The 16,087-nt window shown below is 54.3% G+C and overlaps 1 protein-coding gene across 1 annotated transcript in view; it reads right to left on the reverse strand.

Moving 5' to 3' along the window:
• LOC130259247 (syntaxin-binding protein 4-like) overlaps positions 1–16,087 on the reverse strand; it is a 47,098-nt gene extending 31,011 nt beyond the window's left edge. Inside the window, exons 1-3 of the mRNA XM_056503357.1 lie at positions 16,023–16,087; positions 6,450–6,523; positions 672–767 (exon numbers count right to left, since the gene is read on the reverse strand). Of these exons, the coding sequence (XP_056359332.1) occupies positions 672–767; positions 6,450–6,523; positions 16,023–16,087 (235 nt within the window). The remainder of the gene's footprint in view (positions 1–671; positions 768–6,449; positions 6,524–16,022) is intronic.

The raw sequence follows: 16,087 nt of genomic DNA on the forward strand, positions 1-16,087 counted from the left end.
TCGTCCAACCTGTTTTTCCAGATGTCCATAAATGAAGTTTCTGCAACCTCCCAGAACAGCCCGTGCCAAAGCCCCAGCACTTCCTCTGCTCGGGGAAGTTGCAAAAGTAAATACTGAAATCTGCAATAAAGCTTTTGCTTAATTCACTTTGAGGTCAAGCAGTTCAGTTTGAGGTCAGGCAGAAAACCACGAGAGGCACTTCCACCTGTTCTGGATTTATTTTCCTTTATTGGATGGAAAAATGATGTAACAGCTGGGGAAAAAAATGTCTTTTTATCTGAAGTTGTAAAAGGTGAGCTCTGCAGACCCCTAATACCTGCTTAGCTGAACATATTCAGAATTAAATCAATGACCCAGAGCAGAGCTGAGTTTGCAAAGGGATCTCTGGTTGTTTGGGGGCCACAGGGGGTGGGAAAGGACAGGAAAGTTCTTGTGTGGCAGAGATGGGTCGTGCTCTGCACAGACTAAACAATTGTACTGAGGCTGAGGAGCCAGTCCAAGGCTGCTGTCACCCATTAGAACAACTGCCACACTAAAAAATACCCCAACCACTGAAAACCTCCAAGCAAGCACCCAAAATACCTGACAAGGGATGAAACAAATGTGTGACATGAATCCCCTGGATCTGGGCTGTTCCAGACCTCATGGCATTCTGTGCTATTCTCACTCACCATCAGCGTGGGCAACACCCCCTGGGAGGATCCTCTTGACATAAACTCCATATTCCTCTCCAGTCAGCTCCTTGATGCCACCAATGACCTTAATGCCTGCAGGAAAAGCACAGCCATGACACAAGGCAGGAGAGCCAGAGCTGGCCCAGGCCATGTCTGAGGGATGCAACCCAATCCTGAATTCACAGAGTCATGGAATGGCTTGGGTGGGAAGGGACCTTATAGATCATCCCTTTCCACCCCCTGCCATGTCCAGGGACACCTCCCACTGTCCCAGGCTGCTCCCAGCCCCATCCAGCCTGGCCTTGGGCACTGCCAGGGATCCAGGGGCAGCCACAGCTGCTCTGGGCACCCTGTGCCAGGGCCTGCCCACCCTCCCAGGGAACAATTCCTTCCCAATATCCCATCCAGCCCTGCCCTCTGGCAGTGGGAGCCATTCCCTGTGTCCTGTCCCTCCATCCCTTGTCCCCAGTCCCTCTGCAGCTCTCCTGGAGCCCCTTTAGGCCCTGGGAGGGGCTCTGAGGTGTCCCTGGAGCCTTCTCTTCTCCAGGTGAGCACCCCCAGCTCTCCCAGCCTGGCTCCAGAGGGGCTCCAGCCCTTGGAGCATCTCCCTGGCTCCCCTGGACTCTCTCCAGCAGCTCCAAGTCCATCCCTGGTGGGAAAGGAACTGCTCCTGCTGCAGAGCCAAACATTCCTGGTGACAAGTGTTTCCCACAGGAGATTCCTTCCCTGTGCACATCTGGACAAGCCCCAGTGTCCCACAGTGCTGGGGACACCTCTGCCCCCTGCCAGGCCCCCCCAGCACCTCACCTTGACACAGCCACACTCCAGGAGTGGCCACTTCAGCCAGAGCTGGGGCAGGAGCAGGGAGGTGACCCCTGTGTGGTCTCAGAGCCTCCCCCTGACCAGCACAGCCCCTGGCACAGGGCTCTGCCCCCACAGCCACCCCTCTGGCCACGGGGCTGTCCCTGTGGCCACCATAAGCTGGCTGGCAGGAAAAGGTCCAAGGGACTTATTTATCCAGGGCTCGTTAAGTCCTACTCTGAAGATCCAGGCTGTGGACAGAAGGATTAAAAAGCCTGGCTTTAATTAACAAATCTCTCCCAGGAGCTGCCAGTCAGGCATTTTGCTGCTCTGCACAGGAGGGCAGGCTGGGGACAGGCTGGGGACAGGCACTGGGGCCATGGCCAGCTCTGTCCCCACTGCTGAGGGGCTGTCCCAGCCCTGGGCTGCAGGGAACAGGGCACAGCTGCCTCCCCAAAACAGCTTGGGAAGCCTTTCTGAACCAGGCAGGAGGGAAGAGGATCCTGGATGGGGATTGCTCAGGACACAGCACCATTTCCATCCCTGTTTCCCTTCCCTTTGTAACCCAAGCTCTGCTCTCAGGCCCCACATCTGCCTCTAGAGAAAGACACCAACTCTCAAGTCACCTTTATATTAAATTAGATTAAAACTAAATTATTACAATTTCCCAGTTCATTTCTTTATGCATCAATTGCTGCTTTTCCCAAGCTCCAAATCCCTGCCCTGTCTGAGTGCTGGAGTTCCTCCCCTGGGTTTAATGCATTAACCAGGCACTTGTGAGGAGCTGGAACAGGGAACTCACAGCACAACACCTCAGGAACGAGCACTGATATTCTCTCTGTTGCATTGTGAAAGAAATTCCCTCAAATTGGAAATACTGCCCCAAAAAAGTGTCTGTAAGCAGCATGAGCCTCACCAAGGCGTGGGTCAGGTCAGGCACTGGGCACTCAAGTGGGGAGGAGATGCTGCAGCTGTGGGCCCATGGTAAAACCTGCTCATGGCCAGGGAAGCTCAGCTGGAAATCCCTGTGGAGCCAGGGGATCTCTCTGCTGGGCTCTGCAGAGACACCCCAGGGAACAGGAGCACCCCAGGGATGGGCTGGAGAAACCTTGGCATGAGGGCCCTGCAGAGGCAAAGCCCCATCGGTTCCCCTGGATGGGGAAAGCCTGGAAGCCCAACCCAAGGCAAGGGGGTGACTCAGGAACTCCCCCTACATCTTTCTTCACACCATAACACAAAGGAATTAGGAATGATGAAGCACATCAGACAAATAATATAAAAATCTGCACCTTGCAGAGGCTCAGCTGCAGCATCCCCCAGCAGCCCAGCGTGGGACAGGCACCCGTGCCGAGGTATCAAACCAATAACGACTCATTTCCCTTTTGTGTCTGCAAATCAATTGTAATAATGCCTTAATATAGCTGAAGTATCCCCAAATCCTCCTTTATCCCCAACCATGTCATGAGAAAATCCGATCTTGTTGTTAAAATCGGTGATTACTCACAGCATTGTTCCAGACACACTCAAACTTGGCTGGGGGGAGGAAACATCCCTGAGTTTTAACTCCCTTGGTGGGAAAGCAGCTGGATGCTGCTGAGCTCTGCCCACTGCTCACACCCACCACCTCACCAAGAAGGTGCTCTGGGTGTCAATCCTGCCCCCCAAAATCCACTGGAGAGTCCCCACTGGGGCAGGGAGGAGGAGGAGGGAGGGCTCACCCCTTCCAGGGGACAGCAGGTGACCAATGGCAGCAAACCTGAATCACCCAGGACTGTGGTGGCACCATTCTTGGCATGGTATTTTTTACATATTTTATAAACATTTCTTTCAATCAAATTTCTATTTGGGACCCAGTGTAGGCAAATTACGGCTCCTTAATTATCACCACATCAAAGTCCCAGTATAATGCTTATTAAGTCATACTTAGGGCCAGATAATCTAGCCTATTTTGGATCCCTCTATTTAATCTTTCTTTTCTGGCAAAGGTCCTGCAGCTGATGTTCACATCCCTATATTTTTTTTCTCTTTTGCCGAACAAAGTTTGCCAGGAAAACTCCAGATGAGCTTAGATGGACAAATCTGTGTTTTCTTTAGGTTCTTAACGATCCTATAAATTTCTCCAAGACCCTCAAGCTTCTCTGGTGCCTCTAATCCCGCTCCCAGTAATGCCAGAGTCACAGTTCCTCAGGCTGTGATCTCAGCTGCTCCTGGCTCCGTGTCCCACAGGTCAGGGGGTGTCCTGGCTAATCTGGTTGTTTATCCCAACCGGGATCATCCCGGCGCATCCTGACCCCACCGGCTGCCAGGCTGGGCACCCAGAGGGGCCCAGCTCTGTGCCTAAGCTGCCAATGTTCAATTACATTTCCCTTAATCCCTCTGTTGATCTTGCAGCCCCCGCCAGCTTTTTCTGTCTGGAGGAAGGGACAGATTGGAGGTGAATCACTCGTGTCCTAAGCAGATGAAGGTCAAGATAATGGGATCTCAGTGTTTCTGAGAAATGCTCCTTAATCAGCACTTCCCTTTGATGGCTATTCTTTAATTCGAGGTTCAGTTGGAGGAGCTGCCAGGTCACCCCTTTGAACTTCTGCTGAGGTTCACATGTGGGTTTCCACCTAAAGCCACAGAGCAACAGACCCGCGGCCAAACGCTGACCTGGCACCGAGCTGGGCTGCTGCTCCAGGAACTGCTGGGATAGCACCTCATCCTGCCTGGAAAACTGCTGGGAAAACACCTCATCCTGCCTGGAAAACCACTGGGATAACACCTCATCCTACCTGAGAAACTGCTGGGATAACACCTCATCCTGCCTGGAAAACTGCTGGAAAACACCTCATCCTGCCTGGAAAACTGCTGGGATAACACCTCATCCTGCTTGGAAAACTGCTGGAAAACACCTCATCCTGCTTGGAAAACTGCTGGGATAACATCTGCATCCTGCCTGGAAAACTGCTGGGATAACATCTGCATCCTGCCTGGAAAACTGCTGGGATAGCACCTCATCCTGCCTGGAAAACTGCTGGAAAACACCTCATCCTGCCTGGAAAACTGCTGGGAAACACCTCATCCTGCTTGGAAAACTGCTGGGATAACATCTGCATCCTGCCTGGAAAACTGCTGGGATAGCACCTCATCCTGCCTGGAAAACTGCTGGGATAACACCTCATCCTGCCTGGAAAACTGCTGGAAAACACCTGCATCCAGCCTGGAAAACTGCTGGGAAAACACCTCATCCTGCCTGGAAAACCGCTGGGATAACATCTGCATCCTACCTAGAAAACTGCTGGGATAACACCTGCATCCTGCCTGGAAAACTGCTGGGATAACACCTCATCCTGCCTGGAAAACTGCTGGGATAATACCTGCATCCTGCCTGAGAAACTCATGAGAACACTCTCTTTTCTCAAATAAAGCTACTCTGAGCAGCTGCACCTCTGGCACCACTCATCAGAGAGGGATGATTAAGCTGCCAGAGGGCAGGGATGGATTGGATATTGGGAAGGAATTGTTCCTGGGAGGGTGGGCAGGCCCTGGCACAGGGTGCCCAGAGCAGCTGTGGCTGCCCCTGGATCCCTGGCAGTGCCCAAGGCCAGGCTGGATGGGGCTGGAGCAGCCTGGGACAGTGGGAGGTGTCCCTGCCCATGGCAGGGGGTGCAGTGAGATGAGCTTTAAGGTCCCTTCCAAGCCAAACCATTCCATGATTTCTGGAGGATGATTGCTCATCCTGAGTGCTTCAAACCTCACAGGAGAGGATGAAGGCAGCATTAGGAAATCCACATTATTGCAGCTTCCTCCAGTACATCACAATTTGCTGTAAAGGTTCTGCTAGACCCTGCAAGGACCCTCTGGCCTCAGACTGGGGGAAAGGAGAGGAACTGGAATGCACTGAATGGCTCATGAAGGGCTGTCACATCTGTCACTTCTTCCAGAGGTCAGTGATGGCCCCATCAGATTTTTCTGGGCCTCCTCCTTTAATGAGCTAATCTAACCTGAAATCCCATCAATTTAACCAAATCCACCTCTGGAGATTAAAATATCATATTCACCAAGTAAAGATATTTCTCTGAGCTCCTGTGAACCTCATGGCTGGGGGAAGAGTCAGCAAAACCATCCCCCCATGGCAGACAGTCCTGTTACCCCAGAGCTGGAAACAGACAACAATTAATCCATAATTAACCTCAGGGCCCAGGAAACCTGAACTTGTTTCTCTGGTGACTCCTCAGGAGTTGTCACACACTCAGGGGTCTCACCAAGATGTCCCAGCTGCTCTGTGGGAGGGTGAGCTGCACTCACAACTAAAGATTAGGGAGAGACTGTGAAATCCTGATGCAGGATCACAGATTTTTATGAAGTCCATGGCAGAGCACCACTGGATACACAGAGCTCAGAAGAAATGCTGTGCTGGATCTCTCTGGGCTGAGTGTCATGAACCTGGGACTTTCTCACATTCTGATGGATGTGAGCTCCTCTTTTCCCTTCTCTTCCATGCTTTGAGGTGCTGTGGAAGGACACCTGACTCACTCTGCTCACTCCCTTCCCTGTGGGCCAAGCTTTCCAAACCCAGCTCATGCATCCCAGTCCCCAGGAGCTCTGCAGGAAGCACCTCCCATCACCCGTTGGGATGGCAGAGGGGCAGGGAAGTGCTGGGGATCCTATTGAAGTATTTATTTAGCATTTAAATTGATTTAATCCAGAAAATTCTGAAAGGCCCCTCCCCCTCATCGTGCTCAGGGGAGGGGTTGTGACTCCTGCCAGGGCTTGTGGCAGCACTGGCCGCTCACCATTACCATGGAATTAGCTGAGATTTTGACATTCTTTTAATGTCACACCTGCACAAGATGCTTGACTCAGGCAGGTGCAAGACACAAGGGAACCAGTGAGACACCAGGCTTCACACAAGGAGGCAGATCCTGACACATCCTGGGGCCTGGGGGGATGTTGGGGTGCCCCAGCCCCCCCTGCTGCCCCTGCACTCACCCAGCCCGTTTGCACACTCGTGGAAGTCGAAGGAGTGCACGGTTCGGTCCATCCCGTACGGTCCCATCAGCGTCCTGGGGAGACAAGGGGAGCAGCTCTCTGTCATGGGCCACCAAGGGCAGAGCACAGGTGGCCAGACACAGAGGCACAGTGTCCTTCCAGCCTGGCACTGCCCAGCCTGGGCACTGCAGACCAGCACTGCACCCGCACGGGCAAAGCTCGGCCCCCAGGCAGCCCCCCCGAGGTTTGCACAGATAAATGAGAGAATATGTGCAGGGCTGAACATCATCCTCCCCACCCAGCAAATCTGCTGGACCTGTCTGGGATTCATTACCCCAGATTATCGGGGCTGCACAGCTGTGCAGCTCCTGGGAAATGAGATCAGAGCTCGGAGCCGTGTTCTGGGAATAAAGCACTTTCTCAAACACAGGCAGCCTGTAACGAAGACAGGGCACAGCCCACTCTCAAGGCTTTTAATGCAGGCAGAGGGTCTGGAAAAGGGAGTGCAAGAGCTGCTCCAAGTCCTGCCTGGCCTGCTGGGAGCTTCTCATCACAAGCCAGAGCAGGTGGAAGAGCATCACACACCTGAGACTCCCCCGAGCCAAGGAACTCCCCAAAACATGCCAGAGTCTCCCTTAAACACCCTCAGGCAAGGCCCCAAACGAATGACCCCAAAAACACCCTGCCTCAACCACCCCAAACCTGGGACCACCAGCACTTCTCCTTGGCTCCTCAGGATGGATGAACCCCGATCTGAGAAACCCCATGTGCCAGGTGGGAACCAGGGGTGAGGAGGCACCAAAGCACTCCCCAGCATTTCAGTCACAAGAGAAAAGGTGTTTCCCAATCGAGATCTGAACATGGATGAGGAGAACAACACCGTGGGAAACAAGAGGCTGCTCCAAATCCAGCGGGATGCAGGATAAGAATAACCTGCAGGGTTATTCTTATTATGCAGAAATCCAAAATAAAACTCAAAATATCAAGCTATCCGGCATAGCCAGTGACTTCCACCTCTGAGACTTGGACTGGAAGTGTTTTCTCCCTGTTAAAAAATGCCCCTCCTTGCCATCCTCGCACTGTACCAAAGACTGGAAAAACAACTGGCCACATCTGGCTATTAAAAAATGGAAGGGAGAGCAGTCCTGAGCTCAGGCTGCTTCAATCCCCCGCCCTGGATTTTCAGGGTATTTTGAGTAAATCACCGAGGAAACTCCGCGGGCGAGCCGCGGGCACTCGGGCTGGAAGGCGCCGCACGGATGGCAGTTTCAGCCGAGCAGGTACGATCAGCCCTTATCATCATCATCATCATCATCATCATCATCATCATCATCATCACCACCATCACCCCATCACCATCACCATCTCCGTCACCATCCTCCTGCCATCAGCCCTCATCATCACCACCCGCGCTCCGAGGCGCGGCCGCCCCGCAGCCCCGAGCTCTGCCAAAGCCACCAACACAAAAACCCAACCAGCGGCAGCGTCCTGGGCTCTCCCCACAGTCATTGCCTCCCGGAGAGGCCGCAGGGAAGATCCTGGGCTGGAAGCGGCAGACACGGACCCCCGGGCCCCGTCCCCATCCTCATCCTCATCGCAGCTGGGGTTGGTTACCTGCTGATGATGATGACTCCCTTGTAAAGCACAGAGACCGCGGGCATCTTAGCGGCGCTGCCAGCCCGGCCCTGCCAGCCACCAGCCACTGATTTGGCAGGGATCCGTTAAAGTGATGGGAAAAGGAAAAAAAAAAAAAAAGGGAAAAAGGAAAAAAAAAGGGGGAGGTCGGAGGGCATCACGTGGTGTCCCCGTATGCGTGTTAATTCCACCCAACATTAACACAGATCAGCTCCAAACATCTCCAACTTTAGATTAAAGCTTACGCAAGCCGGAGCCTTCCCAGAGCCCCGAGCAGGGCTGGCCCATCCTCAGCACAGCCCGGGAATTACCTGGGATGCGCTGCTGGGAACGGCCCCTCCAGGGGCGTGGGCTGCCACCATCCCTAAAGGACTGAAATCCACAGAAAAGCTTTGGAAGCACTAACAGACTGTGGCACTTAGGACGGTTAGGGTTGATGATTTTTTTTTTTTTTAATTTTAGCACTTTTCCAGCCCATGGTATTTCCTTCTTAAGTTCAGCTGGAGGTCAGAAGCCTGATTTGCCTTTGAGCAGCCTCCTCCATCCCTGTCTTGGTGCCATCATCCAGCTGGACCCCTGGTTTGTGGGATGGGGGATGAAAAAAGATTATCCAAGGTTTGCCAGTGGATGGGAGCAGACCAGAACAGCCCACGCTGGGGCTTGGCAGGAGCAGGGGGGGAAAGACCCAGTGACCTCTCCTGAGAAGGGAAAGGTGCTCCCCTGGAGCTGCAGGGACACAGCTCCTGCATCCCAGCCAGCTCAGAGGACATCTGAGGTCACAGGAAGCTCCTGGCCCTGGCTCCAGCTCCTTCTGGTGCTGTTCCCACGGCGTCTCCAGGCTCCTGGCCAGGCCCTTGACCTCCTTAGCCCCGAGTGCAGCCCTGTGGACGTGCCTGCCTGGCACTGCCACTCCTGGCCAAACCATTCCTTGAGTCCAGGCTGCTGCTCTTCCCATGTGTGAACAACTGATTTTATCAGCTGGAGCTTCCCCATGGCCTGGTGTGGAGCCTCACTGGGCAAGGGCAAGGTGCTTCAAAACAATGACAAATTGGAAAAGTCCTCCTGCAGTTTTTTTTTTTTTAATTGCTTTCATTTGAGGACATTCAGATGACATACAAAATCTGAGTATATTTGACCTTCAGGTGGGCAAAACTTTCCTAAAAATTAAATGATCTAGCTAAAAAACTAAAATTTGGGTAAGTGATGCCAACTAGACTAATGTAGCTGCATCTGGTGACAGATACATTGTGCACAGCCCAGCCCAGCAAGATGTGCCCCCACCTGGTTCAAGGCTTTGGCTGAACCAGGCTGAGGACTAGGGGTGGTACCTGGGCCCATCTCCAAATCTGTTGGATGCTGCAGCCTTCAAAAGCCTCACAAACCTGCCCATCCGCTCAGCAGCCCAACAGCAGGGAGATGCTCTTTCTCCTGCCATCCCACAGCAAATGACCAGGGTGTGGAGAGCCAAAAATTAAGGCAGGAGGTTCCAACACCTGCTGACCACCAGCCCTGGCTCTTGGTGACTCATTCAAGGCTGGCCAGGAGGTTTTGTGGCAGGACATACACAGAAATTCAGTGCTGTGGTGTGGAACCCTCCCTCTGTGCTGTCCTCAACAGGAGCTGCTCCACACCAGGGCACAGCTCCCTGAGGGGCAGGAGGGTCCTGGCACCATCCCAGCTTGGGCACCCCTCACCCAGCAGCTCCTGCCACTCACACTCAGGGTCACACTCCACACCCCATCCTGGCCAGAGGAGGAGATGTTTCCATCCCACCACCAAAATACCACGTACAACCTTCCCAGGTTTGGGACTCTGCTACTGCACTGGCACACAATTACTGCCTTGATCCAGGGGCCAGAGTCTTGGCTGGAATAAACCAGGGATGCTGAAGGGAAGGGATTGCACTGGAGACAATGGGATAAAGCTGAAGCACTGGCACAGGGTGTCCAGAGAAGCTGTGGCTGCCCCATGGCTGGAAATCTCCAAGGCCAGGTTGGAAGGGGTCCATCCCCACGGCAGGGAGTGGAATGAGGTGATCTTTAAGGTCCCTCCCAACTGAAGCCATCCTGTGACTCTGTGAAAAGGTCACCAGTTTCAGAGGGGCTGCAGGAAAGCTCACTGGAGCCAGGTCAACCCAAAACTTGCAGGAAAATGGGAACATTTTCCTGTCTGGCAATTCAGTAGTTCACCCACCCTGATTTCTGCATCTCAGGGAACAATTTCTACACTCAGGGTTAAACAGACGTGTCTGGGGCTCAGCACCACACGTGAAGTCCTTCACCTGCCCAAGGCTGGGATTTCTGGTCCTTCCCACTGGGTGGGATGTTGCAATGAACCACACACTTGTCCACAAGCTGGTAAAATAAATGAAAACCAAATCCAAGAGGCCCTCAGGGAAGAGGAGCAGCACTCAGCTTCCAACTTTCTCTCCAAATACTCAGACCCTCAGTTCCACCCTCCAAAACACACACCAAGCCTGGCAAGAGCATCAGACACTGCTGCTGCCGTTCATTAACACGTCTCTTAGCAGAGGAAGTTGCAGCAGAAACAATTCTGAGGATTTTCAGTGGTTTAAAACTTGGAATCACATCCAGGAAGGATTTATAAGTCCCCTGTGACCTACCCAGGGTCCCAGGGCTAATCTGTATAACCAGTGTGGGAAACACATCCCACTGGCAAAGGGCTGTGCTGGGTGCTCAGGATGCTCAGGGAGCTGGGACCCAGCTGAGCAACTCCAAGAGAATCCAGGACTTTTATCCCAGGGAACTGCTAGTGAGACTTCAGCTTTTTAAATAAATGAGAGAATAGAAGGAATGTGAATGAAACCAAAGTAACCCCATTGGGCTGGACAGCAGATGAACACGTTTCACTTGTTTGTCCACTTTTTCATTGACTGCTAGAAAAATTAGTTTGAAACTCATTGAAAAAATGATTATTTTTTCCCAATGGAAAAATTATTTTTGCTTGAAAAAATATTTTTAATAGAAGTTGAGTGAAACTGTATAAGTCAGCTTTACTTAACACTACCATTTATAAGCAGGGATGGGTGAAACTGTAAATAGAATCCAAATAAGTCTTGGAGCAGGAGCAGAGTTAAAAATGCTGGGTCAGCACAAGTCAGGTGCATTTCCAGTATATTTTCTGAGGGAGCATGAAGAGGGAAGTGTGGGAGAGTGAAACTGGGAGTGCTGGGGAGAGGCACAGAAACTACAGCCAAGAGGAAGCAGTGCAGAAGGTGGTGGTGATGGGTTTGGGTTCCAGAAAGAAAAGAGGGAAGAGGATGGCTGAAACAAGTAGGACCAATAGGAAAGTTGTGATAAAAAATAACTCAGGGCTGCCCTTGTCCTTCCCACCCAGACAAGAAGCAAAGAGAGCTGGGAACAGCTGGAGGAAGGAGGGAAGGAAGGAAGGAAGGAAGGAAGGAAGGAAGGAAGGAAGGAAGGAAGGAAGGAAGGAAGGAAGGAAGGAAGGAAGGAAGGAAGGAAGGAAGGAAGGAAGGAAGGAAGGAAGGAAGGAAGGAAGGAAGGAAGGAAGGAAGGAAGGAAGGAAGGAAAGGAAAGAGAGGAAGGAGAGGAAAGAGACAGCCCCAGAAAGGATCCTGAGCTTGGCCAAACAGTGGGGAAGGGAAGGGGAAAGAGAAGGAGAAGGGGAAGGGGAAGGGGAAGGGGAAGGGGAAGGGGGAAGGGGAAGGGGAAGGAGAAGGAGAAGGAGAAGGAGAAGGAGAAGGAGAAGGAGAAGGAGAAGGAGAAGGAGAAGGAGAAGGAGAAGGAGAAGGAGAAGGAGAAGGAGAAGGAGAAGGAGAAGGAGAAGGAGAAGGAGAAGGAGAAGGAGAAGGAGAAGGAGAAGGAGAAGGAGAAGGAGAAGGAGAAGGAGGTTATGCTGACAGCAGCACTGCAGGGAGCCTCTGTGTCCGGCTGAGTGGAGGAACAGGGCCCAATAAGGTTTGTGTGGGTGGGAATTAGAGGTGGGAAGACATCCTGCAGTGAAGTGAGATCTGTCTGAGGCCTTTGGGCCCCGGAAAGCAGCATTAAGAAGGCTGGAGGTGGGGGGGCTGGCCCCAGCAGGGCACTGGGTCACAGTCTCTGCCATCCTCCCACTGACTCCACGGGCTGCCCAGCAGCAGCAGGAACGTTGGATCATTATTGAGGGAGTTCATTTCATGGTGCAACAACATTAGTGTAGGCTGCAGAGGCTTTTATATCTGATTAGAATTGGGAAAATGCAACTCTGCTGCTTGCAGGAGCAGCTACAAAGCGTTGGGGACAAATCACAAAATCAATCAGCTGCCCACAGTCCCAGTGCAGCCCACGGTGTGCTCATAATAACACCCATGGAGTCACTTCAGATGAGCTCAGGAGATCAGAAATGCTCACAGGCAAGTCTGAACAGAAGAAGGAACAAACAGTCAGGTTGGAAGGGACCTCAAGGAGCACTTGGTGCAACCTTTCTTGTCAAAAGTAGGGTCTAGGCAAGCCAGCCCAGCAGCCTGCCCAGCTGAACCTTGGAAGTATCCAACACTGGGGGACGCATCACTCCCCTGGGGAAGTGATTCCAAAGGCTGATTGTTCCCATTATGAAAAGTTTTCCTCTTGTATCCAGCTGGAACCAGTGTAACTTGCACCCAAAGGAACCACAGTGCCAAAATTACTGGTGAAGGAAGCAGGCAGGTCCCACAGGGAGCACTCAGGGGTGGGCAATCCCATGCTCTCATCCCAGCCCTGGGCTCAGCATCTCCCTGGGCACCCACCTGCAGGTGGGCAGAGGGTGGCAGCAGCTGCAGCCAGCCCTGGGAGGGTGATGCTGCTCCCCCAACCTGTGCTCCTCACCCCCGTGGGCAGGGCTGCCAACCATCCCACACACCCCACGGGCACTTTCCTCCTCCCAAGGGCCATGTGGAGCCCAGGACTCCTTCAACCCCTTCTCCCAGCTGCAGAGGTCACAGGGCAGCTCCTGGGAGAGGGTTCCACCCTCCCCACTCCTGCTGCTGCTGCATCCCCCCTCACTCCCCCTGAGCCAAGCCTGAAGATGGAGAGGTGAGGAGTGTTTGATGGCTGGGCAGTTTTCTGCTTCTTGTTCCCTCCTTCTGCTGGAGGAGGGTGTCTCCACCTGAGGCTGATGCACATTCTCACTCCCCAGGGAGGAAGGCCCCTTCCCCAGCACACCTGCATCAGCAGGGCAGGTAGAGATGCCACCTCTCACTGCTGGCCAGGCTTTTCTGTTCTTCAGCCCCTTTTATCACCCTCCTCTAAACTTCTTCCCTATTTCCAACATCCTTCTCAGCCAGTGGATTTCTTCAGCATGATGGGTTCACACCAATGAACCTCTGCTGTCTGAAGTCAGATCTCTGCTACCCCTCACCTTCACCCCAGGTAGAGAGGGGCCTGTAGAAGGAAGCTGATGCCACCTGACAATTGTGCATCAAGTCAAGAGTGGTGGAGCATTTTCTGGAGGTTTTTCTTGCCGTGGTCAGTCCATGGGCACCTGCTTGGCAGAGCTGCTCCTGGAGACTGCTGGGGCTTGGAGAGGTTAAACCACAACAAGGGGTTTTCCAATGGACATCAACACACAGCTCCTCCTGTGCTGTTCCAAAAGGTTTTGGTTGGGGAAAAGGCCAAAGCAACCTCTTCAATTAGCCTGTCTTGCAGTAATTAGGAGAGACTGTTTAATGTAGAAGGGAGGTCAGGCTTGGTCTGCCAGCAGATTTTAAGAAAGGCATTTGTGGCAGAGCCCAGCTGAGCTGAACCTCCCCCAGCATCTGCTCCAGCCCAACCCTTGGATGTACCCCCTGAAATGGGGATTAACACAAACACAACCGCATGGGAAAGCTCAAACAGGTGCCTTCATTTGCACCACAGCAGCTCCAAGGTGGGGTAACATCTCTCCCACAAGGAGACCTCTGTCCTTCCTCCTCCTCCTCCTCACCTTCCCATCAGGTGGATCTGCTGCTCTGCTTGGGGACTGGTCAGCTGCTGTGAAGGGTTAACAGGATTATGAATCTCCCTGCCTGCCTAAATCCCCTGGGCTGTGGGATTGGACTGGTTATAAACTTATTAACAGGGGCTGGTGGGGGCTGCAGGTCCTGCTCTGCCACCCTCATCAGTGGGAGAAAACCTGAGAACCACAGCAGGACATTCACCCTAATCCATAAAAACAGAGGTGGAAAGAGACAGGTGAGGGAAATGGTTGTGTATAGAAAGATGGGAAATTCACATATTTTTGGGAAAGATTTCAGAACATGTGGCTGAACTGTTGGGAAGAGCTTTGACCCATCCTTGAGCTGCAAACACCCCCGTGCTCCAACCCAGACCCTGGCACAAGCCACAAACAGGCAGCAAGGATAATTCCAAGAGGTTGGTGGAAGTGCCAGGCCAGCCTCGCACCCGGCCACGCCTGCAGAGCAGCCGGCAGCGGATCCAAACCCCCGGAGCACACAGAGCGTGGTGTGAGCCCGGGACCCGCCCGCCTCCCGGGGAGCCCCCGCGGCTCTTTTATTTCCTGCTGGCTCTCCCCAAGCTCCTGCACAAAACCCACCGCTGCAAAACTTGCTTAGAGCTTCCAGCAGCCGTGTCCAGGAGAGCCCCGGGAGCGTGGAGGAAGCGGGATGAGGGATGGGGGATGAGGGGTGAGGGATGAGCCGCGCAGTCACCGCCCCCCGCCCTGGTGCTGCCGGGTGAGATTCTGCTGAAGGCTCGCGTTTATTTATCAAATTCCTATTTCAAACTCCAAAATTAATCTTTTAATCAGCGGCAGAGCGGGGGTCATCCCTGTCGGAGTGCCGGGGAGGTGTTATCTCCCCGCCATCTGCTCCGCCGGAGCCGGCAGACAGCCGGGCAGCAGCCAGCACATCTGGCAGCCGCCACATCTGGGGACGGACCCCTGACTGCCCCTCTCCTTCCAAACCGAAGTGGACAAAGCTGAGGGAGCCACAAATTCGACCCGAAATTCCAGCGGACGAGCAGATTTGCGTGGTAGAAAATGGGGTTTGAGAATTTCTGCCTCTCAGGGGCCAGCGATGCCCAGGAGCCCCCGGTGAGATGCCGGGGCCGCTCCCATCCACACCCCACGGCCCCACAGCACCAGCACCCGCCCGGCAGCGCTGCCCCAAGCACAGCCTGTCCTGCCCCACCTCCCTCCCCCCGAAAGCAGCAGGGCAGCACCAGCACCGCAGCTCGAGCAGTGACCCCGGTGCTGCCCTGGCCGCCCTGCCGCCCCCCTGGCAGCCCCCCAGCCCTCGCTCCAATGACCTACTTCAGCCGGAGTCGGAGCATGGCCCGGCGCGGCAGGATCGCGGTCCCGCTGCCCTCGGCGTGCCCCCGGCTGGGGAGAAGCCCAGGTCCGGCAGCCCGGGAGAGCCAAACCTCGGGGTGTCCGAGACCCGCGGGGCCCGGGCCGGCTCTGGCTCCGGCCCACTGACCCCCAGCTAATCGGCTAAAGCTCTGAACCCTGGCCGGGGCACGGCGCGCTCCCGCCGGCTCTCTCTGCCCTATATAGACATCACCTTCTGTCACCTCCTGTCACCTCCCGTCCCCGCCCCGCACCCACCCGGGGCCCTGCTGCGCACCCACCCCGCTCCCCGCGCACGGCAAGCGGGCCACAAGCTCCTTTTGGGGAGGTTTTGCCCGGAACCGCAGCAAGAACACCCACAACAGCTCGCAGAGGCTGCAGGTGCTTCCCCAGTTGCTGCCTGGAAAATAAATCCCCTTTTCCAGCCCTGGCCGACAAACACCGGCCTCACCTGCGCGCTGCCCCTGCGGGTGCTGTGGGACCCGCATCAGGCCCTGCCCGCACAGAGGGGCCACCAAAGTGACCCAATCGGCCAAAAGCCGCGGGGTCACCGAACACATCCTCCCTGAAACCATCCCTGGAGAGCGCGCCGCAGGCTCCGAGGGATGCGCGTTCCCCATCCCATCCCATCGCGGTGCATCCCGCCCCGCTCACCAGTAGATGAGGGAGAGCCCATCGAAGCGCTCCAGGGCCCGGCCGGGGGGCTGCAGGCAGGACAT

Source organism: Oenanthe melanoleuca, chromosome 14, assembly GCF_029582105.1.
Source record: "Oenanthe melanoleuca isolate GR-GAL-2019-014 chromosome 14, OMel1.0, whole genome shotgun sequence".
Lineage (NCBI taxonomy): Eukaryota > Metazoa > Chordata > Aves > Passeriformes > Muscicapidae > Oenanthe > Oenanthe melanoleuca.